Here is a 27,811-nt window from a genome sequence, read left to right on the forward strand (position 1 = left end):
ATTTGGAATATTCTCTGGGTTTGGTTGTCCAGGTTGCTGTGCATTCGCTAAGTTTCTGTGTGTCCATTTAATATTAGATAAAAATATCTCTTACGAGTACATATGCTGAACATTTGCAGGCATTGGTTCATCTTCATATTCTCTGTACTTTTTCTGCCACGTCAAATAAATAAATGACACAATGGAAAAAAACCTAAACAAGTAGTCCTATTTCAAACCACATTTACTTACTAATAAAATTTCTTTATTGTGACACTTTCTCCAGTTTATAGGACCTCTCTCATATTCTATCTTGTCATATATAAAACTCATAGTCATGTATGTCCTCTAACCTCTCAAACGGTTTCCAAACCACTTTTATCGGATGTAAAGTAAAAGCATGGATGGTTATGTATAACGTCTAAAGTTTCTAAAGAGTCTCTCAAAGTCCAGTCTACTTGGTATTGAAAATCCCATGTGTTATAGAACGGCGGGTCCACTATAAAGAAAACATTTTCCTTGTCTTTATATTTTTCATACAACTCTGTCCAATGACATCTCACAAACTCTATACCCTCAATATATTTTTCTATGTTCTCTTTGAAAACATTTGTATAGTTAAGATATAAAACTTTTGACATAAGTGTTTCAATGTCATGAACTCTTATAGCACCACTATATAATAGTCTAGCAGATATACTATCCCAGTCTATATATTCTGCTTTTTTCAAAACCTCTCTCACAATATTTTTCTTATCTAATGGTATACGTTCCATCTTACCTATAGGTATCTTTTCTTTTAACTCAGTCAATATATTGTTTGTGTCTGAAATATGTTTGAGACGGTCCATATAGTTGTCGAAGTCATTGCATATAATCTTTGAGTCAGGAAATACGGTATGACATAAATGGGATATATAGAAACTTCCACCGAACAAATCTACAAATGTTAGACCATTCGGTAGTTTCTTAAGTTCTCTCAATATAATATCTTTACATCTACTCTTATTTCCAAAGAACGGTAACGGTGGTTTTGTAAAATTCATTTATATATAATAATAAAAATGTTTTTACCCGAAAAGTGACAGAAAAGTGACAAAACATGAAAACATATATAATTTGTGAAAAGTGACACATTATATAATGTTTTCGACCCAGAAGAAGGCTTCTTCCCAGAAACAATGGAGGAGGAAGAAGAGGAGGAGGAAATACAAGACTCTATCCAAGAAGAGTCCTCCGAATTCACACCAGAAGACTAACAATTTTCCGAATAAAAACTTCATTTATACTAAACATCTTCGGGGCTAGAGGGCGCAACGCGCCTGGAAGCCCCACTACCTTTTTTTTGAAAATTATTAAAAATCAAATTGTGTGTGTTTTTTAGGTGAATTTCAAATCTGGTCTATTGAATTTGATGAATTTGTTATTGAAAGTAACATACATCGTATATTAACTGATATGATGATCGTGTAATAATTTCATATGAAGCAACTTTATTGAATCGACAAAAATCATCAAAATTCAAAGATTAAAAACGATTTAAATCAAAAAGAAAATAACAACAATGATAGATAGATAGATAAAAGATAGTAACAAAGATACACAATCTGTAAGCAATAAATGCTCACTCTATAATAAAAAGTCGGGAAGTGAATCATCTGACATTGAAAGACTGTCAGCATTCACGTAGGATTTCATTTCATAACGTCTCTGAACAACGTATGAATTGACTGTACCTGGTTCTGGCTTATTAAGCAAATATAAAATTGACATGATTGAATCTTTTTGAATTTCTTTAGGTATTTTGTAAACATCCTCGTTCTTCATATAGGGGTTTCGGAGTACGATACTGCATAGTTCGGAAGATTTCGATGTCATTCCTAGAGTTGCCAAGATAAGGTTAATTTGGTAAAGTTTGCATAATGTTGTTTTATAGCGCCCTGTACCCCTGGACAAGAATTGTCCTGCCATCCTTATATCAATTTTATTCGATTTCAAAGCATAAAACAAAAGTACAAAATTAATTGTTAAGTTTGAGACACCTACACATGTTTCAACAGGGAACAGCGAATCTAATGAAATTTCTGGTCTATCAATCTCTTTTTCTTTTCTCATTGTGAGAATGTGATTTGAGATTTGGGACTTTCCAAGCCATTCAACACGATCGAGATTCAGTTTCTGGCAGCATCCTAGCGAAACAAATACGTTAACTATATCATAAAATCGTCTCCTTTTGATCTTAAAGCTGGAACATAAGGAAGGAATTCCAAAGCTCTTTCCTGGATGGCTTTCCAGCATGTTCACAAGGTTTGTAACAGAAACTTTGAAGATTTTTTGCTTTTCGCGTTGGCTAGCACTATCCTCCTTCATGATTATATTTTCAAATTAATTGAATTGTTATCAATTCTTATTTTGAAAATAATTTTTGTAGAGGTATTCAAAATTATAGTATTGAGGATTTGGAATTTACTGAACGTCAGGCATAGAGAGGATAAAAGGAATTGAAAGTCTCATCACACTTTTCAATGCTCGATTTTTAAAAACTGTTTAAAAATGGAGCTTATATTGAAATAGTGTAGAGACTAAAAATTACGTTATTTGTATTTGAGTTTTTGAATTGAAATGCACCGATAAGATATCTTTTCATTTGAAAAATACGTTCGATTTAAAAATTGTGATGATAAATTTAATGTAATAATGGTACTAGCTGGAATTTTAGAAAACAATGGATAAAAATAATTTATTTGAGAAGATTCTTATTTGGCTTCGTGTTTAAATAGTTGATAATAATTAAGTAAATAACAAGAATAAACTGAAAATAATATGAAAGAGTATTTCGAAGAAAATTGAATTTAATTCTTCATATTTTTGTGTTTTAACACTTACTGTGATGTATGAAAAAAATATCAAATGCGAAATTGTTTTAATGAATTTTGAATGAATAAATTATTTTTCAAGTTTTCCGGTTAAATTAAAATGTATTCTATATGGTAATTAAAAATATATTATTAATTTATTCTTCTATCAAAAATTTTAATAGTGAATTCAAATATTGAGAATACGATGTTCGAAACATATAATTGCAAATTTGATATTTAATAAAATATTTAAATAAATTTTGTAAATTCCTAACCGCTAATATTCCGATTGAGAAGGTGAATATTGAATGTAAACTTCACAAAAATATTTACAACTTCAAATATTTCAGAAGAGTTATTGCATCATTTCACAAAAAATTATTCTCATATCAATTATTTTCATAGCTACACTCGTTCTATCTTAATTTTAATCTTTTTTACTCAATTTTTTTGTCAAATTTTTGAGACTTTATCTTTTTTTAATTCTTTTCATTGTTTCCATACCTAATTATCTTATAATTAAATTTCTTCTCACAAAAAATAACCTATCAATTTTTAAATCTCAACGTTCAGTAGTTTATTATTAAGTATTTTGTATTAACACGATTAGTCATTTAGTTATTTTCTTGCGATCTTTAAAAAATTCAATATTTATATTTTTTATTCTTCACTTTTCAATTATTGAAACCTTAATTAAAGATTTGTTATAATGTGATATATTCACAATTCTATCACATTCATACAGTATCCTCTATAGCAATAATATGTTTAAGCATATGATTCATTTTCTCAATTGATTACAAATGATTTCCTTTGATCAAAATAATTTAAAATAAAAGCCATGTTTTCTATTGAATTATTTCTGAATAATACTTTAATGGTATGTGGCTTCTTCCTTTCTTCACGAAATCAATCATAATTTATGGATTATCAAATCTTTCTACTTATTCAATGTCACTCAAGCATTTATAACATAAATCTGAATCTATATTTGCTAGCATATAATAATTTCTTCACTATAATAGAAAAAAATTGAAGGCTGAACATCATCTAAAAAATTGTTCAATATTTCCAAAACAATTAGAGATTCCTCATTACAAATGATAGTTAAATAAAATATTTGAATGGATACTTTGATAGTTTTGATAATATGTAGTTTGTTAGCATCTTCATCGCTCAGAATTTGGATAACATACCTTAATGAGAAAGAAATCTGATTCAACATAATAACTGACAGCTTAATTTTAAGAATGACATAAAAATTCATTATTATCTCTGAATGAATATATATTGTCATTTGATTATTTATTGTAGCACATAATCTGATATATAACTATATTCACACTGATTTATATTAGCAAATAAGTTATTTAAAATTTAAAAATTTCTGATAGATCAAAAGAATATTGTGATTTTTTAATTTTTTTTCACAAAATTTTGTATTTTTAAAAATAATATTCTAAAATGCTATAACTTTATCAATGTCCCTTATCTAATAAAATATATCAATTTCCTTAAAATGTGATTTATAGGGTATTTCCAACTTCCCTCAACGTATTGAATCCATTGGATGACATAAGGAAATCGCAAAATTGTATATTTTATAACCCGTAAATCTTCTCAAAATCATTCATAATTTGAATAGTTACGGGCAATAAAATAAACAATTAAAAAATCCCAAAACAATTTTTTCATGTCATTATTTCCTTCCCCAAAACAATTGTTGATTTCTATCTTTTCAATTTATTTTTTGAAAAGTTTATTTTATTATGGATAGTGATAATTTCTTGAAAGAACTTGGAATACAAATGGGATTAACCGATCTAACAATTGGCGAACCTACCCCATTTGGGCAATCCTATTACGGCAATTTTTTTAATAAGAAGCAATTTGTTATCTTATTAAACGGAAATTATGAATCAGAACTCGATAGAAGCTTATTTGCGAAACAGTTAGAACAAATAGCTATGATCAGGCATCCAGGATTGTCACAAATGTCTGGTTCTTTCGTTTTTATTAACAATCAAATACGCCCATACATCAAATATCCATTTGATGATTTAATAAGACTATCAGATGTCATCGATAAATACAATTTTTCTTATACAGAACAAGCAATTATTTTGGCAGGAATTGCTGCTTCAATGGGATACCTTGAAGAGCTTGGAGTTTCACATTATGGATTGAACCCATTCTGCGTTTGCCTTAATAAGGAAAATCAGCCTATAATTCAGTGTTATGGCATTGGATTGATTGCTAACAAATCATCTGCATATAGCGATGAAGATTATAAAGAATACAAGTTATATTCAGCGCCCGAAACTATTAAATCGCAAAAAAGTGATTTATATTCTTATGCAGTCTTATCTTATTACATTTTGTGCATGGGAATGCCAGAACCTAACTTTAAACTACCTTCTGGTCGTATTCTTTCTTTCCAACGTATGCTTGACGAACTCATAAATTGCGATCCTCAATTTCGCTTACCATTTCGAGAAATTGTCAACAGATTCTTAACAGGCGAGATATTGATACCAGGAACCGATATGAAATATTTCCAAAGATACATGTCAACAATGATAAAATTCAATAATCAAAATCCACAGCTTAAAATACTCAGAAGCAAAGCGTACAACTTCGATATAAAAGCAATGAATGAATTATTCGAACTTACAGACGATATGGAAGCAATTTACATTGCATATCTCGCATCTCTCAGAAATGACACAACAGGAATCATCAATTTAGGTCTCTGTTTCGAGAAAGGCCGTGGCACAACACCAGACATACAAAGAGCAACAGAATACTACGATATCGCAAATTCATTAGGAGATGAAGAAGGAAGATACCATTTGGGTAGAATGATATACAGAACAGACCAAGAAAAAGGTCTCGAATTGATCCACGAAGCTTCAATTAATGGCGTTGCAGCGGCATCTATCGAATACGCAAAATTGACGGGACAAAGAAGATTTTTGGACATTGCATACATGCAGTTGAACAAAGATAAGATAGAAGAAGAGCTCAAAAGGTATAAATCTCCGGAATTAGAAGTAAGATATTGTAATGATCTGCAAAACAACGCGTTAAAACTAAAGAAACTCCAAAAATTCGCTAATAGCGGTAACATTTACGCGAAATATGAGTATAGTCGCCTTACAAGAAGTGAAAATAGAAGTGAATCTATGAAATTTCTTTTGGCAGCTGCATATAATGGTGTTCCTCAAGCAATGCTCGATGTTGCGGAGATATATTACAAAGGATTACTTGTAGATACTGATGAAAGTCTTGCTTTTTATTTTTTACGTAGATTAATCAACTCGAATATCTGTTTCCAAGAATTGTTTGACTTTGTTAAGTACTACAGGGACCTCGGTCGACCTTTCTTTGTCTTTTTGTTCGGATTAATTCATTATAAAGGTTTATTAGTCCGAAAGAACATAGCAGAAGCAACAAAGACCTTCAAAAGAGGCATGCAATTAGAAAATGCAGATTGTGAATTGTTCTTGGAAAGAATACAACTTGAAGAAGAAAAGAAAGAAAATCCAAAAAGTGACAAAATTTTACAAAATGATCTTTCCAAAGAAAAATTGATAGAACTTGCCAAGAAAGGCTCAACATACAGTGCATCATCATGTGCGCTTTATTATTCGCTTGGAATCAATGGTTTCGAGAAAAATTTGGATTTTGCAACCGAATATTACCAACAATGTTGCAAAATTCTTGATGCTGATGCCATCTTCCATCTCGGTGTTATCTTTTTATACAAGAAATCCCGTGAATTCCATGAAAAAGCTCAAGCTTTGTTTGAAGAAGGTTCAAAGCTTGGTGATCCACGTTGCGATGTGATGATTGCGTCAATGTTACGCGATGGCGTATTTAATTATAAGTCTTCTTCCGATGCAAAAGTTGTTTTTGAGAATTATATTTCAAATTGCGATTTGGCAAAGGTATATTTGAGCATGCACTACTACGCAAATGGAGTTACAGAGTATGATTTCCATAGAGCATCTATTTTGGCATTCGAATCTGCAGAGAATTGCAAAGATGGACTATTTTACTCTGGAGTTCTCCTTTACGAAGGTGTCGGAACAGCTATGGACAAAGAACAGGCCATAGAAATCTTCAAAAAGTGTAAGAATGAATATATTACTATCAGACAAGAAGCAGTTTCATATAACGAAGACGAAAATGAGATGCAGCGATATTTCAGATCTCATAGAGAACTGGAATATTTACTGAATAATAATGATATTAGTGTTTAATAAAATGTTTGTATTTTTTTTAGAATTTTTTAATAACAATCATTCTTTAAAACTATAAACTGAACAACAGTTTATTACAACTAGTATCACAATATTATTCATTGCAATTCAAGAAAATCATTTCTTATCTCATTCAGTACTCGAAATGTCTAGATGTTTATATTCTAAATTCACTCTTTTTGCTGTTGATTTGATTATTGATTTTTTCCAATAAATTTGGCTACTTCGGTATTCAACCATATATCGGTTAAACCAGTTAATTAATTCATGTACCATTATATGTTATGACAGAATTGCCTTATTAAAATATCTATGATGAATCTGCTTGCTCCTCTTACAACCTCGATCACGGTGTTGGCGCTGTTGGCTATGGCACAGAAGGTTCTAAGAACTACTGGATCGTTCGCAACTCTTGGGGCACATCTTGGGGTGAACAGGGCTACATCCGCATGATCAAGGACAAGAACAACCAGTGCGGTGAGGCTACAATGGCTTGCATCCCAACAGATGAGTAAAAGTAAAATAAATTTCGGAAGATAATTTATATTTTTATATATTTTTAGACAGAACTACAATAATTGTTTTAATTGTAGCAAAATGAAGATATACTACATTTTCCGCAACAAAATTAACAAGTTGCGGAATATTTCTAATCCGAAATCGTGATAATTTATCAATATTTATTGTGAACTTATAACAATCCAACTAACAAAAAGTAAAAGCATATTAATTTATTAAAATATTCAGTTTTTTCTCAACAATTTCAATTTCCAACATTTGGATAAAACTACTCAAACTCAAATTGTCATTAATAATATCATAATGCTGTTTAGATATAAATATTTAAAGTTGGCTAGTTAGTGGTTGAAATTGACAAACTGTTCATTGAATTTTATAGTTGGTCTGTTGATTTCCTCTCAATAATATAAATATTTAATTTTATGTTTACATAATATACTTAGTTAATAAATAGAAAATTATATTTCTTATTTTTTGAAATTCCTTTACAAACTTTCAAAAAAAAGAAAGGAATCGATAGAACTCCTCATTATCATTATCTTATCTAAAATCATTCACAAATTAAGGTAAATAATTAAATGAATAACTCTTCTCAAATTTCTGAAATAAACTGAACTTTTTTTACACCAAATTGAATTTTTCTGAAACTCAATTATTAAATTCTTTTGATGATCCTAGGACAATTCATCTTAACAAATCATTTAGATAATGCTCCAAAAAGCGTTTGGGAATTATATTTCCCTCAGCCAAATCATTATTCGATCCAAAATGCCCATAATCCTTATTTAAATCCAAGTAATGAAGAAATATTTTTATACAAATGCATATTCTCAGAATTTATGGACGTTCTACGGACTTCATGAAAATAAATTTTACGAATATCGAAGGAAATATGGCTCAAACCTATTCTATATTTTGTTTTGAAACAGAATCCATTGATACTTTAATAGAATATTGCAATTTCTTGAAAAACTATCAAAACAGTACAGACATGGGGACGATCATATCATATAGTACTGTTATTTTAAACAAATGCTGTATTTTCGGAAATATGGGAAAAGGTAATTTTATTTTAACTGGTTCTTCAGAATCATCAGTAACAAACTCATTTTATGATAAACTCGATTCAAATATTCCAATTATTACATCAAATAACAAAATTTTAGAAACAATCAATCATATTAGGCCTTATTATTCATATGCCTGTGTTGTATTTGCACCAAAACAATGCAAGATAACGAATCAGAATCTTTCTTGCATATTTTCTAATAAAAATGCATTTCTTGCATTCTATGCTTTCACAATGTTCTTTTAACATTATTACTTCATGAATTATTTTGTTGTTGATTATACAATTAATAAATTTGCATTTTTTTGTGCTTTGCAATTAACATATATTTGTTTCATAGCTAATTCTTATTTTGCAATTGAATTTTAATAGATGAATGGTAATAGTTCAATAACTTACATTTCAATCCAATAACTTGTGACATTTTTTTATCAGAATTCTATCAAAATTCATCGTTTATAGAAAATTCAAAGCTTTCATCAATATGGTTCGATTTTTTCTCTTATCGAACAATGAAATAAATTGAGAAGTTTACACAAAATTATCGTCATCGTCTAAATCAATATTATCGCATAGAAAATTATCTATTATGATTAACACAACAATTTTAAAAGATGAATAAAATTTTTCAAAAAGAAATGCCATTTCCAGTATATAAAATTTTCAATGACGATTATTATATCGTGATTGGTTTTACATAAAATCACCCGAATTTTGATATAATTATATTCAAATCTTGAATATTATTCGGAAATAATTTAAAACAAGTTTATTCTTTATTTTACAAAAATAGCTTTATAATGGCAGACATGATATTATCTCAATCTACTATTCCAAAATTAAAATTGAAAAGATTCTTCAAAGACGATGAGAGCGATGAAACTTCTCTCCGAAGGGGAAATTTATGCAAAAATCCTCAAGGAGAAGCCAAATCCCTCTGACATCGAGCTGTTGATGAGCCTTGATAATGTTAAACCATTTACGGTTCCAACAAATTATATTGCAGAGCTTCCTTTTTTGAAGAAAACAATCAAAATTAGTAAAAATCCACTCGAATTACTAATAAAAGCTAAAATCCAATTCGAATTCGATGAATTTAATTTGGAGATCATTTCGAAAAATAATGATTTTGTTCAAAAAAACAAATTAATTACTTTGCAATACATATTATTTTCCTTTGTTGGCTGGCAATTAAAACAAAGCCAATCAATTGCTCCGGTTTCGATATTTTCTGCCTTGGTTGTTGCATGTGATCCTGATGTCTTCGCAGAATATTTTCAATATCGCTTTATCGCAATCTCAGCATTCTATATTCTTTACTCCCAATGCTTTAAACAGCGAAAGACCCAACTTAATGAGTATTTACCTCCTCTTTTACTATTTTTGTCTCAATACAGAGAATTACCCGAACATTGCTATAATTTAGTACTATTTGCTGTTCAATGCTGCTCATCACAGCACTCATCTGTTGTTTGGTCAGAAAATTTCAGTCAATTACTCTCATTTTCAACAACACTCGATCTACCATCATCAGTTGCTACATCGCTGATTCAAACTACGGTGTACCAGCTCTCATCTCTTGAGAATTCCGCTTTAAGCGTTTTCGGGAATTTGATTTTACACGTGACAGGTGAAAGCGTCAATCATTTCATGGAGCTTATCGCCATGTCAATGGGAAATTACTCGAATTTACTCGCTCCTCTCGTAATTCCTCCATCATCAAAACCATTTACTCTCCAAAACAACCAAACAAACGAAGGACTGTTCAGATTCCTTGCAAATGACGTATTCCCAGACGGAATGAGTTTCGAAAACCTCATTTCTTTTGATGATCCAGGTTTATCAAAATTAATTGAACCAGGATTCCTCAAAAAGGTCGATATCATACTCGCAGGCATCTCAAAATCACAATTACTTACGAAAACATTCATTTCTACGATGATGTCTACGATTGCTCTTTGTATTTCAACTCCGCAGATCTATTTACTGTACGCAACGTTACTTTACATATGTTCTAACTGTGATTACCTTGACGAAATCCGTGATCTCGGTAAATTTTTCTTGAATGAGATTATATTTGACCCTGGAGTTACATTTGATCAAAAGAAGAACAACTTTTCAACAATTAGCCGCATAAGAAGTGAGTCTCTTCTTATTGCAAGTAGGATTGACGTTCAAGGTTTAGATCAATTTTTATTTAAGATCAAAATCACTCCACTTTTATTTACAGAGTGTATCTATAGGTTACTTTCATTCAATGAAACAAATTGTTCGCATACAATCATATCAAAATCTTTAATTCAATCTGCAATTTTTTATCGACCATTTGTTTCATCGTCAAATGAAGTTTCAACAGCCTTCAAAGCCATATTTCTTTATTTCTATACAATGTTCCAACAAACATCTATTGTTTCTCAATCTTTTGAGTCAATTTTGTTTGTTCAAGGTTTTTTGGCTTTTTTATATGAACCAAAGATCAGACCTTTTGTTTTAACACAAACAAGACAATATTTGATACAAGACAATACAAAAGATAATCCAGGGTTAATAGAACTATTAATAAATATTGTTGAATTGACATGTCATGATTTTCCTGATGAAAAATCTGTTTTATTGGCTTCAGATTTGTATCAAACTATTAATGATATATTAGTACACAAAGCATCATTGTTACCTGCATTCGAAAGCTTGTTATTCACTGCTTTGAAAACTAATAATATTTTGTCATTTTCTATCGTTAATGTCACGTTTTTTGACAATTTGCTATCGTTTTTAGCCTTCATTTCAATGAATCATATTTTTTCAGCTCCTGAATTGAATTCTTTAGAGCAAATGATCAAGTTTTTGTATGAGAACAATAATATTCCTATAACCGTTTTTTATAAATTGATACAATTGGCATCATCAACGATGTTTGCAGGACAATCAACATCAATTATGATAAAACAACCGAAAGTTTTGAAGTTGTTGATTATTTTGTTCAAAGAATCATCGAATTTCATTGAAATTGTTAGGTTTATATCAGGAATTTGTCAGTATTCGTATAAGAATTGCATCGCTTGCCATAATGGAGAAATAGATTTGTTGTTTATTGACTTGTTGAAAGAGGAAGATAAAATTGAAGATGAAACAAAAGAAGAAATTTTCTCCGCTTTCAACAAAATTTCTACTGTTGTTTCTTCTGTTTCAGTAATGCAACATTATATTAGTTTATTATGTCCTCAATCTGTTGATTCCCCTCCTTCTCCAACTCCTTCTAGTTTATTAGTGTTGGATCTAGGTGAAACACCTTCAAAATTGGCAGAAAATCCTTCAAAATTGACTGAAAATTTGTCAAATACGTCAAATTCTTCTGAAAATTCATCAAATTTGCCAAGTTCTTCAGAAAATTTGTCAAATGACTCAAAATTGACAGAAAAATCCTCAAATTCTTCTGAAAATTTGACAGAAAAATCATCCCAAAATTTGACAAAATTACAAAATTCATCAGAAGCTTTGTCAAATCCGTCAAAATTGACAGAAAATTTGACAAATTCTTCAGAAATGATGTCAAATTCTTCTGGAAATGTATCAAATGTTTCAAGTTCTTCAGGAAGTATAACGAGAAGTTCTTCTTTGTCTCCTTCTCCTTCTGCAAATTTGGAATCTGATTCTTCTAGTTCTAATTTGACTGATTCCAAACTTTTGCAGAGTTCGAATGAAGAATTCAGTTCATCTGACCAATTAATTAAATCTAAGGAAGAAGTCAATTCGAAGTTGAATGAAAAGTTAACAGAGAACATCAACAATGATTACATTCCTTTGAAAGCCACATCTAAAAAACTCACGAGAATGAATTCAAATTCCAACTTAAGTTTGTCAAGTTTTTCGAGTTTGAATTTCAACATGTCATCGAAAGTTGTTACAAACTTAGAATTCCAAGCATTGAAAGCATTGAGTAACAACATGTACCAATCTCGAAAACTTCCCATTTCATCAATGCCTTTAACAAGAGATTCTTTCATTAAATTACATAATATTCCAACAAGCGAATTAACAGAAGGATTTGCTTTTGTTATTTGGTTGTATCACGAACCAACAGATGCAACTTACAAACCACAGTTATTCTTTATTGGAGAAGAAAACGACAAAATGATAAAAATCAATTTAAGTCAAAGCCAATTAGTAATTACACATTGCGGAGATGATTACGATACTGTTGCAACTGTTGATGTTAATATAAAAGCCAGACAATGGGTTTTATTGTCAATAGAATACACAAATGATTATGTAAAAGGAGGAACCGTTTGTGTTGTTAGTTGCAATTGCCAAGATCCTAAAAAAGTTGCTTTGCAAGATTTGCATTGGAAGAAACGTTTTGTTGATGTAACAATCGGTGGATTAGCTTCTGATTCACCATTACCTTTGTATTGTTCAAGAATTGGTGGTTTTGGATTCTTCAAATCATTGACGGAAAGTCATTTGATGAAATTAAATGAAGCAGGACCAAGAATTGATCCACCTCCTTACGAACAAACATTTTTATCCGCGAAAACAATTTTGCAACAAAATGAATTGTTCGTACAAGAGACACAAAGTAATTATAACATTACATTGAGTTATAAATACAATAACAAAGAAACTCTTATGAGTCTGAGTGAAGTTTTGGGACATCTTTGTAAAGTTGAATTCCTTTTGCCGCTTTTCAGTCAATTAGATTTAATTAATGAACAAATTGATTCGTTCTTTGATTTAATTATTGATGTATTTTCTAATGCTTTATCAATGTCTCAAAAAGCTCAACAGTTATTTTATGAAGCCAGTGGTTTTGACATCATTTCACATTTATTAATGACATGTAATGCAAAACTGATTACTTATCACATTTACGCGCATTTCTATGGTATCTGCGAAGTTATAAGTGAATCAAATTTGCAAAGCCAATTGTTAGATTCCATATTGTTAAATGAAATGATTTGGATAAGAGCAGATAGTTTCAATCATTTGAAAATCGTGAAACATTGGGCAAGAGTTATTTTTGTTTCTTATGAAACAATATTTATGAAACTCAGATCAATCAAGAACTTATTGACAACAGCAAAACTTTTCTATCAAACTAATGTTCCTGATATCAATGCTTTTAAATATATAACAAGTTTAAGAGATCCGAGATTGAATAATTTTGAATGTAGAAAAGTAATTTTCCAAATAATTCAATTAATGGCTGCTGTCACGTTTACTGATGATGATTTTCTGTATTTAATAGGAATGATTGTTACAGCTAATGATCATGACTTATGTTTGGATTATCTCAATTTCTTAGTCGATTTACTCGAAATGAATCCATCTCCAATACAAAACGTGACAGTTGATGCTTTGACACTTTTAATGATGACATTTTCATTCAATGATGAAAACATTATTACAAAGGTTTTCCATATTATTTACATAGCAAACAAGAACAACATGTTAAAGGGTGTTTTGATACATGAACACATTTACATTATAATGAGAGAATTAACATTAGATGTTGTTAGAGAACCTGTTTTTAATTCACTTTTGGATTTGCTTTTGAAAGGTTTTTATGATATTTTACCAATTGTTTCATGGTTATCAATCAATTTAGGAGCAAACGCTATGATTACATTGATAGAAAAACTTGAGCCAAACAAGAATTACGTAACTCATTTGCAATGGATGTTTTGGCCAACTGTTTTGTTGTTGAAATGTCCAAATTCTGTTTCTGACAAATTGATTGATTTCATTTTGTTCAGTGATTTGGAAGGTTGGAGTAATTTCTATATGATGATAAATGTTTGCGCGAGATTAACTAATGGACATTCAACAGAATACAGACAAATGATGTTGAACAAAATCGTTGATTATCTTTTAGTTAAAAAGAAAAATGAATTGATGGAATCTTTCTTTTCTTTGGCAAAATCATATATTTTGTATCATAACAATAACAGTGCTTTGCAAACTTTAATAACATATTCTCCTTTCAATATAAGAAGAATGAGAAGCCATACGAACCAAATACCAAGATTTTCACCTGAAAGAAAACAAAGTGCAATTCATTTTAATTTTAGAAATATTAGTTTACCTCCTAGACTACAATTTCCTGATGTTTCAGCAATGAATTTATGGATAACTCCTGCAGAAGTTGAGAAACAAATTCAATCAATGGAATCCAATTTTTCAAAAGAAACACATGTTTTCTTTTCTCTTTCTATTGGTCCAGACGGAGAATGGGTTGATGCAGAACTCGCAAAGAAATGTTTAGATTTGTATTTGTTCTGGAATAACTCAAATTATTTGGATTTCGATTTGATTTTGTGCGCGTTCTTGATACCTTATTATTACAATAAAGTTTTCGAACATTTCACAAGTTTGAACTTGAATTCTCAAGAAGTCTCGAAGTTGTTACCTTTCTTAAGTTTAATTAATACTAAATGTGAAGATAATTCGAGACAAATGATTTTCAAGATTCCTGTGAAAAACATGAAATTATCATCATTCAGTGCATTAGAATCAGTTGCAAACAATGCACCTCCTAATGCTGTTCATGGTATTGTTATTGCTGTTAATCAGTTAATCAGGTTCTTCAAGAACAACAAAGAGAAATCGAATGGAATTCTTAAATTCCAAAGTTGTCCAACAATTATGAGTGCAAGTCAATCTCCAAAAAGAGTTTTGTATTCGCTGCAAAAGAAAAAGAGAGATGATGAAAGAAAATGGATAAGATTATGGAGAAACTTGACAATTGATGGTGCTCCATGGTCTTCTTGTTTGGAACATTCTTTAACTGATAAATTACCTCTAAAAAGAGATCAAACTTTGTGTACATTTATTTGCCCGGCCAAATTAAAGAGAAATTGGAATTTGACAAATCAAGGTTTGACACTTGAAAAATCGATGTCTGTTTTATTCCAATCATCGACAGCTTTGTTGAACAACAGACAGAATTCAACAGAAAATGTTGTAATCGACAAGAATTTCATTGAAGTTCCTTGTAACGTTGTAACAATTGAAGGCCAAAATCCAGCTGATTTCATCATCACGAATACAACAATTGGCATCAAAAAACATGATACAACATTAAGGGAATACACAATAGATCAGATCCAGTTCATGATCGAAAGAAGAAGAATCAACAAACAAAGTGCAATCGAATTATTTTTCCATGGAGGAAGATCGAAGTTGTTATCTTTTGATGATAAATATTTCGCTCATGTCCAAGCAGGATTAAAAGCTCGTCACATCTCAGAGTTGACTAAAGAAACAGCAAATCTTAATCAACTAATGAAAATGTGGCAGAACAGAGAGATTTCTACATTTGAATATCTCATGAAATTGAATATGATAAGTGGTCGGACATTTTCAAGTTTACAACATTATCCAATCATGCCATGGATTATTTCTGATTACGAAAGCAAAGTTTTCGATTGCAATGACTCGATGTTTTTACGTGATGTCAGAAAACCGATGTCACAAGTTGGCCAAGAAAGATTAATGAGAATTATCACGAAAATGCAAGAAACAGGAGTTGTTGATTTTAGTTTACCAGGAAGTCCAATGAGACCAACAGACATTTGTTCGTATTTATGTCGTTTGCATCCTTTCTCTGAACTGGATTATGATGAACCATGTCTTTCCATTTCAAAGGCATTCAACAAAGCCACAAATGATGATTTCTGCTATTCAGAGTTAGTTCCTGAATTCTTTTATATGCCTGAAGCTTTTCTTAAGACAAATCCAAAGAATAAGACACAAGAAATGGAATTCCCTGCTTGGAGTAATGATGATGCTTTCACTTTTGTTTATTTGAACAGAAAAGCTCTTGAATGTGATTTGATTTCTTCATCAATTAATCAATGGATTGATTTGATTTGGGGAACAAAACAAAGAGATTCTGGAGCAATTTCCGCTTTCAATAAATTCACAAGTGACGTATACGAAGACAGCGAAAACTTCGATATTTATGATGGAAGTCGTACAGGTTTCGTTCCTGAAAGATTGTTTACAGAACCTCATCCTCCAAGATTTGAAATTGAAGAAAAAATTCAAAATCAGATCACTTCACCTTTGATTATCCAAACACAAAATGTGAACACTGTTGTGTACAGTAACTACGCCGTATTATCTAATAACATCATGGAAGTAATGATATTAGATTCCATTGGAAAAGTTACTGTTCACACTTTGGATTTCACACAACTCCAAAAGTACACAAATAAAGGTCCAAATATGATCAGACAATATTCATCGCAATCATCGATATCTTTGTCGCAAAACTCTGAAAGCGATAGTGGAATGTCGAGTTCGATGTTTGTCACAAAAACTCCTTTATTGAACCAAAAAATGACGAATGAAAACGAATCAATAATTTCGAGTATTTCATTCGAAAGATTACAGAATTTGACCAAAAGTGAAATCCGTTCTCCAACAGGAACGAATTCTTCATCAGGATTCACGTCATCCAATTCGAACTCCAGCCTAAACATTCTTCCACCACCGAATGTTACAGCTGTTATTCCTAATTTCCTTCAAATTGCTTTGAATGCAAAATACGACATGTTTTCTTTCATCGACAGAAATACTTTGATGTTTGTCGATAACGGACTTGTGAAAACATTTTCTATTTCAACGAAAACAACACAAGTTTTGAAGATGCATACAAGCGATGTAACAATATTGTCATTGTCAAAACAATGGCTTTGCGCTTCAAGTAGAGGTTCTGTTTTGAATTTTTGCAGAATTTCTGATTTGTCGAAAGTTGTTTTCTCGATTCCTTTATACAGAGATTCGATTCAATGTGTTAACATTAATCCGAATTTCTCACTTGCTGTTGCAGGAACACGCGATGGCTTCTTGTTCTTTGTGTCTTTGACACATGGAACTGTTGGAGCAACAGTTGATATACAAAAAGCAGGACCTTATAAAGTTATTGTTACTTCTGCTTGGGGATTTGTTGTTGTCTACATGACTGAATTGGAAAGAGGTTCTGTAAGACATTACTTGACTTTGTATTCTCCAAATGGAAGACTCATAAAGAGAAGAACAATTGGGTCAGGAATTTCATGTTGGAACTCTTTTAAGACTGTTGATGGTTTCGATTACGTTGTTTGCGCAGACGACAGAGGAAGATTGTGGGTTTTCGAGGCTTTCTTCCTTTCAATGGATGAGTTCGTGTACAGATGCAACGGACAAGTTACTAATGTTTGTTACAGCACTGATCAAAATGGAATTGTTGCAACAACAGCCGACGGACGAATTTTATTTGTCCCGCACAAAATATAGTATTTTTTTTATAATTATTATTACTATTATTTGATTTGATATATAATAAATTGTTTGTTTTATTAAATTAATATAGGTTGTTCCACTGGTTCTTTAGAATCACAATGCAGAAAGAAGTCCTAGAACAAATAGGCAGAAAAGCTATTAAAAGAATCATTTGAAACGCAATAAAAAATATCAAAATAATTATGGCAAAATTCTAAACATTAAAGATCGATTTAGATCCAAGTTTGAAAGAAATTAATATACCTTCAACTGTTTTGGATATATCAAGTAATTGCTTTAAGAGTTCAGCAGTTAAAAAAGTAATAATCAATGGCGATGGTCCAGCATCTATTGGGGATTGGTGTTTTGATTCAGCACAAATTCAAGAAATTCATCTTGGAAGAAGATTAAATTATATCGGGGATCTTGGATTCTGGGGAAGTTCATTGAGAATTATTACAATAGATGAAAATGCTCCATTACAACGAATTAACAATCAAGTTTTTCTATTTTGTCGAAGTTTAGAGTCTTTTGTTTTACCAAACAATGTTATAACAACTGGTTCTCTCGCATTTGGAAATTGCAATAATTTAAGGTCATTTTCATTTGGACATAATGCAAAAGTTACAACAATTTCAGAATCGGCATTTGGTGGATGTGGCTTTACATCTTTTGAAGTTCCTACAACTATTACTTACATCGGCCAAAACTCGTTTTCTGGTTGTCCAAATTTGAATAATTTTGCATTTTCACAAAATATCAATCTAAAAACAATTTATGGTGCTACATTTCGAAGTTGTACATCACTTCCAACAATAGCAATTCCAAAATCAGTTGAGTCACTTGATCCATCTGCGTTCCAATTTTGTTCGAAACTTGTTTCAATCAATGTTCCAACTGAAAATTTATTTTACAGCAGTGAGGAAGGTATTGTTTATTCTAAGAATCGGGATCGTCTTATCTGCTGTCCATGTGGTAAAGACAGAGCATTCATCAAGAAAGACATCATCGTCATTGGTTCTAACTCATTCTACAGCTGTTCATCTCTTCGTAATCTTACATTCGAAGACGGGTGCAAACTTGAACTTATCGAAGATGGAACATTCTATTCATGCACATCACTTGAGCGTGTTGACATGCCAACATCACTTCGCACAGTTGAACGATCAGCATTTCTTGGCTGCAGTAATCTTTCTATCATCACATTCCCCAACTTCTCACTTTGTGATCTTGAATCAGATATGATCTTTGCAGAATGTCGAAATCTTTACATTTTCAAATTTGGACAATTCTGTGCTCTTCGACACTTAGGGAAACAGATTTTCTTAAACTGTGTTCGTCTTTGCAACATCACAATCCCATCTAACTGCACATCTATTGGTGACTCAGCATTTGAGAACTGTTCGAGTCTTCAATATATCCATTTCGAACGAAACTCACAACTTTCATCTCTTTCTCCTACATCATTCATCGGATGCACATCTCTTATTAACTATACTATTCCAGACTCATTCACCACTATTTCTAACAATTGCTTTGGTGGTGCTCCAAACATCGAGATTGTCAATGTTCTCTCAGATATCTCATATTCCAAGATCAGCAAGAACTCATTCACATCTATCCACTTGCGATCATTCAACATTGGTTCAGGAACTAGTATTGAAGTTCTTGAAGACTATTGTTTCAACAACACCCAACTTGAAGAATTCATTCTTCCTAGTCCAACAACGATTGGTAAGTTTGTTTTCAAGAACTGCAAACATCTTTCACATGTCGATCTCACACCTCGATCATCATCGAACAACAAACGAAATCTTCAATCATCAGAATCATACACTATTCCAACCGGTCTTTTTGATGACTGCACATCACTTCGTAATATTTCTATCCATGCAACAGTCAACAATATCTCAGACTATGCATTTCGAAACTGCAACAACATTGAATACTATATTCCAGACAGTGTTGTCCATGTTGGTATCTCATGTTTCGAGAACTGCTACAAAATATATAATGTTCCTCAACCTATCACACACTTCGGCAACAATTCATTCCGAAGCACATACATCAAAGGTCCACTTGTCATCCCACCTTCCACAGACTTCATTGGTTCATCATCATTCACCAACACGAGTGTCTACATCGTCATCTACTGTGGTATTCATGACTTCTCACGCTCATTACTTGCATTTGAGAATGATGCTATCTCCATTGTTACATACTCGTACGATTATGTTTCATTTTGTGGTCTTCGTGCACACCACTCACCATCACACACATGTTCAGATCTTCTTCGCACAAACTTTGCTGGTGTTGAAGGTCTTCGCCATAACATTCATGGCAACAACATCATTGATGGTGTTCTTCTTTTTTCATCTGTTTATAATCTTGGTCTTTGGTAAATTTAAATATTACATTTCCCCCCTCATTTTACCTATACAAAATCTGATTTATTAAATGTTTTCCCATCTACTTCATTATTGACAATAACACCTAACAATAATCAAACAAATATATCTTATTTATCATTTAATTTAATTGTAATCTTTTCTTTGGCATATTCATTGGCTTTATCTTCAAAATCAATTGATTCCAACATTGTTTTTTATTTTACTCAAAAGTTTAATTTTACAGTGTATTAAATACAAGATCAATATAGGATGGTCCGTCATTGCAAAAGCAAACTTATTGAGATTGTTAATTATATAATATCAAACTTGTTAGGTGAATTAATTATTTAATGAAAGATAGGAGAAATAAACTTATTACATTAGAATAAAGACATAAGTATATAAGAATACTTGTGATCTTGAATTAAAAGAAAAGAGACAAACTTGTTTTGATTCGATTTTGTTATAGTAACCTATGATTGACGTCGTGAGAATACCAACTAGATTATAAGTTGAATTCACAATATTTTCAATTTTACAAGTATATGGTATCATTAATATAAGGTCATCTGTATATAAAAAGGAATTTTGTTCAATTTTATTAAGAGAATTCTGCAAAACAATAGTTCTAATACCTTTATGCATACAAAAGCAATACATTCCTATTACTTTTACGCTTTTTGGAACAATATAAATACTAATATTATTATTTCGAGGATATTGAATAAGTAATGACATGTCTTTATTATATAGGACACCATCAACTGATGTATAATATTGATTGCTTGGATCAACATCAATTCGTTCAAGATTTGGAAGGGCATTGAATGGGTTTCGTTCTGACATTGTCTTAACTGAAGCAGGAATAAATAATTTCCTTATTGGAATATTAAAGAATGGATCATCATTAATAACTTCAAGTGTATCTGGAAATGTAACCGACTCCAAATTTGTATAATTTAAAGAATTATATTCAATAATTTTACATGAAGAATCTACATTAATAGATGTAATTTCATCCGATATATTATTTTGTCGGTATAATACCCCATTTGGACAGTATAGAGTAGTCTGGGAAATTATACTAATGAATACTTAAAATAGTACTTAAATATAATTATAAATGAAAGCGAAGGATTATTGTTTTTGTATATAAAAGTTAAAAATAGATCATCTTCGCCAGACAAAAATGATATATTTTTTAGACTTTAATTTGAGAAAGGTGGATGACGGTATGATATTCATGTCACTTTTTTCACCAAGAAGGATTTTATGATTTAAAAGTTATATATGTAATATATAAATAAAAATTTGACAGATCCCGTTGCTTTTTGTCAATTTTTATCGAATTTAGTAACAATTGAATAAAAAATTGGAAATCAAATTAAAAAGAAAGAATTTTATTAGAATATATGAATGAATGTGATTTACACATCTACATTGGTCTTGTTAAGATCTTCCCTATAACCAGAGAATTCTGATTCACTTTCACGATCTTTCTTTCTAATAATTGCTTTAACAACAAAGAAGATTACTATACATATAATTATTATACCTGCTACGAGTATAATCCAAAGTCCATATTTTCCAAATGGAGTATTGAAGAATCCATGCTTAGAGTTATCATCTCCTTCTTCAGAGTTTTCATTTGAATTTCCTCCTGATGTGTTATTAGCAATTGGTGATGGCAAAGGCGTTTTTTCTGGTTTTTGTATGGAATAGAAGAATGAATGATTTACTACTTCTGATGACAAGTTATATTCATCAATTAGGACAACATGCACAGAATGATAGTCATTTGTTAAATCAGATTTCAATGGAATTTTAAGTTCAACTTCTTTGCTTTCTTCAATTGAAGTTAATCTCAATTTTTCATCATTATCGAATGAATAATAGACAGAAACTGGTTGATGAATTTCTACTTTAACATTCATCTTAATTTCAGTTTGATTTTTGGAAAAATTCAATAAATTGATCTCAGGTTTAACATGAATTCTTAAAGTTAATTTGACTAATTTACTTGATTTTTGTTCATCGTCAATTACAGAGAGGAAGAAATTATGAATTCCAATCTTGGATGGTAAACGAATTGTTGTTGAAAACTCATCTGATCTGAGTTTGTCTGTTATTTTAATGTTGTTTAACAACTCAGTTGCAGAGTAATCATCTTTTTGATATCTCAATGAAAGAATATTTGTTTGCTTGTAATCTGTTACATATCCTTTAATAATTAGATCTTCGTTTGGAGAGTAATATGATTTCAATTCTGATGTTATCGTCAATTCAGGAATCTTTCTAATTTTAATTGTAACGTTTTGTTCTGAAGATGCATCTTCATTATCAATAGCAACAAAGATTAAATCTATGATACCAATTTCTTTGATGATTGTATAATTGTATTCAAATTTTTCGAATATATCACCATTAGATGTGTATTCGTGAATAACTTGATCATTGTCCCCTTCTTTCAAGTGAATCTTTACAGTGTTTCCATTATTGAAGTCTTTGGATTGAACCTTAAACTTAATTATTTCGTTTTGGACATATGATTGCATTGGATAAACAATTTGAACGGAGATTTCTGGAGATCTATTGTCCTTCTTATAGTCAAATTCCTTTGATTCTGGTTCAGATTTGAAATTATTTTCATCATATACAAATAAAGTCAATCTATGTTTTGAATTAGTAAGGCTTTCTGGAATTGAAATTTCTAAATTGATTTTAGAATCTGTAAATGATTGATCAAGTTTAATTTCATCTTCATCATCAAATTTGTATGACAACTTATACTCATTTTGATCTGTATTTGATGTTTCAAGATTCAAAGTGATTTTCTCATCCAATGAATATTTATCTTTGAAATCGTTCCATGCAATGATTTTAGGAAGGTTCGATGTGAAGAAGGTGAAAAGTTCTGACTGATCTTGTTGTTCATCATGTTTGGCATAGAATGTAATATTGTTAAGTTGCTTTTCATTCGGTAATTGAATACTGAAAGTGAATTCATCAGTCTTTGAATTCTCATTAACAATCAATTTATTATCTAAATGTTTTTCTTCATTGTTATTTAACTTATAATAAAAATCAACTGCTGATCCAACTTTGAAGTCTTCAGCATATCCTTTGACTGCGATTTCTTTGTTTAAGTCATATCTCTTCTCGAATTGAGTTGTGATGAAAAGCCTTGGAATCGCCAATACATCAAGCTCAAAAGTTATTTGATTGGATACTGATTGATTATTATTCTTGGCTATGAATGAAAGTTTCTGATGACCTGGAGTTGATCCAACATTATAGGTATAGTTCATTGTTTGGACAACTCTGGTTGATGTCAAATTAAATAATTCAATGTTTTCATTTGTGTTGACTTTGAGATAAATGAATATTGGATCACCATAATTCAAATCGTTCGCAGAAATGTTGAAAGTAATTTCATCATTCTTTCTATATTGTTTCTTGCTTTCGTCATATTTATTAACTGTGAGGTTAGGGGCTAATTCATCATCGTAAATAAATGTGAAATTATGAACTTCACATTTTGTTCCAATTGAATCTTGAGCATAAATGTTTAGAATATGTGGTCCAGTTGGGAGGTACCAAGAAAAATCTGTTGTTTTAATGACTGCTGTGAATGGGACTGTTTTGTTGTTTGTATTAACAGTAATTAATTTACTAGCAGCATATGTATTGTCATCGAAATAGTAATAAATTTCTGCTTGATTTTCATCATATACTTTTCCAGAGATTGTAATACTTTCTCCTTTTGTATATTCTTCATCTATTGGAACTAAGTCATACAAACTTGGTTCTCTTGAAATTCTAATTAATGTTTGGCTAGTATATCCGCTTAGTGTACCTTGAATAGCCGTAAACTTGTATTGATAATCATCATTGAGTTCAGGAATAACTAAATTGAAACTAAATGTTGCAGTACAATGATCATTTGGTATGAATGAACCGCAGTCATAGGTATAAACTGCATTATCTGAAAAATATCCCTTAAATAATTCAAATTTAATTGAAATAGGCTGTCCCACGTCGAAATCATAACATACACCTGTTAATGTAAATTCATGTTCTGGGTTAACAGTTCTTGGTAAAATATAATTACCAGTTTTATTAAAATCAATTGAAATATCACGGTTTATGTAAAATGTTAAGTTTGTTTTTTCTGATGATGCATTTGTTTGATCTGAAGCATAAAATGCAACCCAATGATTACCTGCTGAATGTGGATTTGGTAATGCATAAACAATGGACTGATTCTCTGCATTTGAAGTATATTCCCAACATACAATAGGTTCATTATAGTCAGTGACTGCATAAACAGTAACGTTATTTCCATTATCTTTATCATTTGATGTGATGTTGAAGAAAATATCATGTCTGAAATGGAGATAGTATGGATTTTGTTTTGACTTCTCAACATAAATTGATGGAGCATTTCTAGAATCATAATTGAATTCAAAAGAAATATTATTTGAAGTCAAGTTATAATTATCAACAATTAAAATTGTTAATTTATGTTTTTGTCCAACTGTTAGTCCTTTGCCTTCTGTTGGAATCTGCATTGTGTAAGTCTTTTCGCCTTCGGTTCTAAGATTTTCGTCAAGCTCATATCTTTGACCATCATCGAAGATGTAACCAAGATAGCAGCCCATGTCATCCCAAACTGTAAATGTGACAGTTATAAAACTATTAATAGAATATGATGCTTCAATATCATCGACATGTCTTAATTCTGGTTTGATATTTGTTAAGATTCTCAGTCTTGTGCTCTCACTTTTATCATTCTCTTGTTTATCTCTGCCATAGATTTCTATATTTTGGTATCCACTCGAATTTTTAAAAGGGATTGTGAATGAAATAATATCTGAAATGCAACTCTCATTCATTGTTGCTACTACATTTGGAATTTCGACATCATAATATCTATCATAATTATAATATACTGAAATCTTATGTCCACTCTTAAAATCTTGGAAATATCCTTCTATTGTAACTTGTGCCCCAGGTGCATAATATTCTTCTAATGTATTTGTCTGAATAAAGATATCCTGTTTCTCTACTCTGATGTCTTGAACAATTTCTGTAGATGAAACATTATCTTGATTGGTAACAAAGACTTTTAATTTATGATACCACGAATTTGGTTCTGGAATTGGTAAAACCCTGAATGAATACTCAGTTTGGCCTTCACTACTGAATTGATCAACATATTTTGGATCTTGTTGATCATAATAATAATATACTGATAACATATCACCAGCATTTGTTTGTACTGTTAAATTCAAATCTATGTATTCATGAAATGCATAATAATGATTTTCATGGATGCCTGTTAAGTTTAAGATCTTTGGAGTAATCTTATTAACAAATTGAAAGCCAAACTTGGCTGCTGGAGAATTAACATCTTGGTCATCCTTTGCGTAAATATAAAATGAATTATTTCCTTCATTGATATTTGTTCCAATATTGAATATTTCATTCAAATTTTTGTTATAAGCGTTGTATTGAGTTTTACTACAAACTTCTGTCTTTGTGTCATTGTTTATATTATAACAGATGCGAACTGTTGTATCATCTGAAATTTGTCCTTTAAGTCTAAGAACGGAGTTTGGATAATATATTGATTTCGGTGTTTCTGTCAAATTAAAAGATGGTGGATATGCGAATAGAACTGTACCAGAAATGACATTTGAGATCAATGTATTGTTGCACATAGCATAAATCTTAAAATAGGAATTTCCAATATATGAACTTCTCATTGTAAACGTAAATGTTGTTGATTTTTGGTCTTCTGAAACTGTAAATGTGTTTTTGGGAGTTCGTGAACTATAACGATCTTCATCAGATTCAACGTATGTTTCTATAACTTGACCTGCTTTTGCACCTTGAACTTGAATTTTAATTGGGACATTGTTTCCTGGAGCATAATAATCTTGAATTGGTTCAGCTAAACGAACAATTGGGGATGGATCTAAGCTAGAACCATCATCAATGGTAAATCCTAAGGAAAGTTCCTCATTTGGTTGTACATTTGAAAATTCCCAACCAAAGTAGAAAAATTGACTCTTGTTGATTAACTCTTGAATTTTATCAATTCTGCTATTGAAATATGAATTTTCTCTATCTGAAAAAAACATTCCAGTAACATTATTTGCAATGAAATTTATCATATTACCTGTAGCCGAATCTTTGAAAAGAATTCCTTTATAATAACTATGAAACTTGGCAACTGGAATTCTTCCATCAAATGTGTAGTTGATAAGATAATATAAATCAAATGATCCACTGTATCGACATGTATTACGGATTTTAAAATTCATATCAACAGAATTATGATCATCAGATTGGGTAAATTCTGATTTCAATATGAAATGTTCATTATTGAATGATGCGTGATTGTTCCCTGGAACTTTTATAGTAGCAGACAAACCTGAATTCAGATACAAATCTAAATCTTTGCCATTGTTGCTAAATTCTGTTCCATTAACAGTGATCTTTTGAAAATTGGTGTTTGACCATTGCACGTCAACTGATCCTGATAGAACAATTGATGGGAAAACAATAAACATTTTTGATTAGACATAAATTCTGACGTTTGGCCATACTTATATTCAATTATTTTGAATGCAATTTTATAGGCATTACAAAATTAATTAAAAATATTTATAATAAGGAAATCACAAATATTTGAACATTTACATTTTTGATCCCTTATCGATCCTTTGAAATTTTGAATGAGCTTTGTCGTCAATTTCTGAATTGCGATCTAACATCAAATCATAAATTTGAATACTCATTTATATAAACATTGACTTATACTATGTTAATCATATATGATTATTGAATGAAAAACGGAAAATGAATTTAAATATTGTAACTATTTAATAACCAATTTCATGAAAATTTTATCAAATTAAAATTAATTCAAAATTGTGAAGGTGATCCCCATGTAAAATGTCAAACGAACAATAAATCATTTAATTTGATTTTATCTACTCATTATTTGATGTTGAACTATTCACCAAAAAATTAACAATTATTGAAGAATTTTGGAAATTCGATAAAAAATCTTTATTTGAAAAGTTGTAACAGCTATCTGAATATCTGTAATTTCAACAAGTTTATCATTAAATCGTAATATTTTAATAAAATACTTTAGAATTACAGTAAAATCTAATATATGGGGGAAGTTTATAAACCAAACGCTAAAAATTACATTTATTTTAATAGAACATATTTAAGACTATTAAGTATAAGCTGCCTGAAGTGGTATATCTTCAATTTTGTCAGAATCAATTTTATAAATGATATTTCTTTGGATAAAGTTGATAGTATATAGATTTTTATTCATTGAAGCATCCTTAATTTTATTAATTGTTGATAGAGTCCATAAATTTAATGGTATGGTGGTATCCTACCATATTGACACTTTTCGGACCAAGTAAGACACAATAAGAG

General features: G+C 30.5%; 5 protein-coding genes across 5 annotated transcripts; 3 read left to right on the forward strand and 2 right to left on the reverse strand.

The window, feature by feature from the left end:
• Positions 1-1,608: 1,608 nt before the first annotated feature.
• Positions 1,609-2,349, reverse strand: TVAGG3_0443870 (E2F TDP 2 family; the record flags this gene model as incomplete). The annotated part of the gene is made up of 1 exon (XM_001308399.1): positions 1,609-2,349. One exon carries the CDS (start codon positions 2,347-2,349, stop codon positions 1,609-1,611), a length of 741 nt encoding a protein of 246 aa, XP_001308400.1.
• A 2,257-nt stretch (positions 2,350-4,606) lies between these two features.
• On the forward strand, positions 4,607-7,102 carry TVAGG3_0443880 (cytotoxic cysteine proteinase; the record flags this gene model as incomplete). The annotated part of the gene is made up of 1 exon (XM_001308400.1): positions 4,607-7,102. One exon carries the CDS (start codon positions 4,607-4,609, stop codon positions 7,100-7,102), a length of 2,496 nt encoding a protein of 831 aa, XP_001308401.1.
• Positions 7,103-9,557: 2,455 nt separating this feature from the next.
• TVAGG3_0443890 (aggrephagy protein) lies at positions 9,558-17,987 on the forward strand (the record flags this gene model as incomplete). Its single annotated transcript, XM_001308401.1, has 1 exon — positions 9,558-17,969. The coding sequence occupies one exon, from the start codon at positions 9,558-9,560 to the stop codon at positions 17,967-17,969; it is 8,412 nt and encodes a 2,803-aa protein (XP_001308402.1).
• Positions 17,988-19,579: 1,592 nt separating this feature from the next.
• Positions 19,580-20,356, forward strand: TVAGG3_0443900 (leucine-rich repeats (6 copies)-containing protein; the record flags this gene model as incomplete). Its single annotated transcript, XM_001308402.2, has 1 exon — positions 19,580-20,356. One exon carries the CDS (start codon positions 19,580-19,582, stop codon positions 20,354-20,356), a length of 777 nt encoding a protein of 258 aa, XP_001308403.2.
• A 1,372-nt stretch (positions 20,357-21,728) lies between these two features.
• Positions 21,729-26,946, reverse strand: TVAGG3_0443910 (uncharacterized protein; the record flags this gene model as incomplete). Its single annotated transcript, XM_001308403.2, has 1 exon — positions 21,772-26,922. The coding sequence occupies one exon, from the start codon at positions 26,920-26,922 to the stop codon at positions 21,772-21,774; it is 5,151 nt and encodes a 1,716-aa protein (XP_001308404.2).
• Positions 26,947-27,811: the final 865 nt, after the last annotated feature.

Source organism: Trichomonas vaginalis, chromosome V (genome assembly GCF_026262505.1).
Source record: "Trichomonas vaginalis G3 chromosome V, whole genome shotgun sequence".
NCBI classification, from domain to species: domain Eukaryota; phylum Parabasalia; order Trichomonadida; family Trichomonadidae; genus Trichomonas; species Trichomonas vaginalis.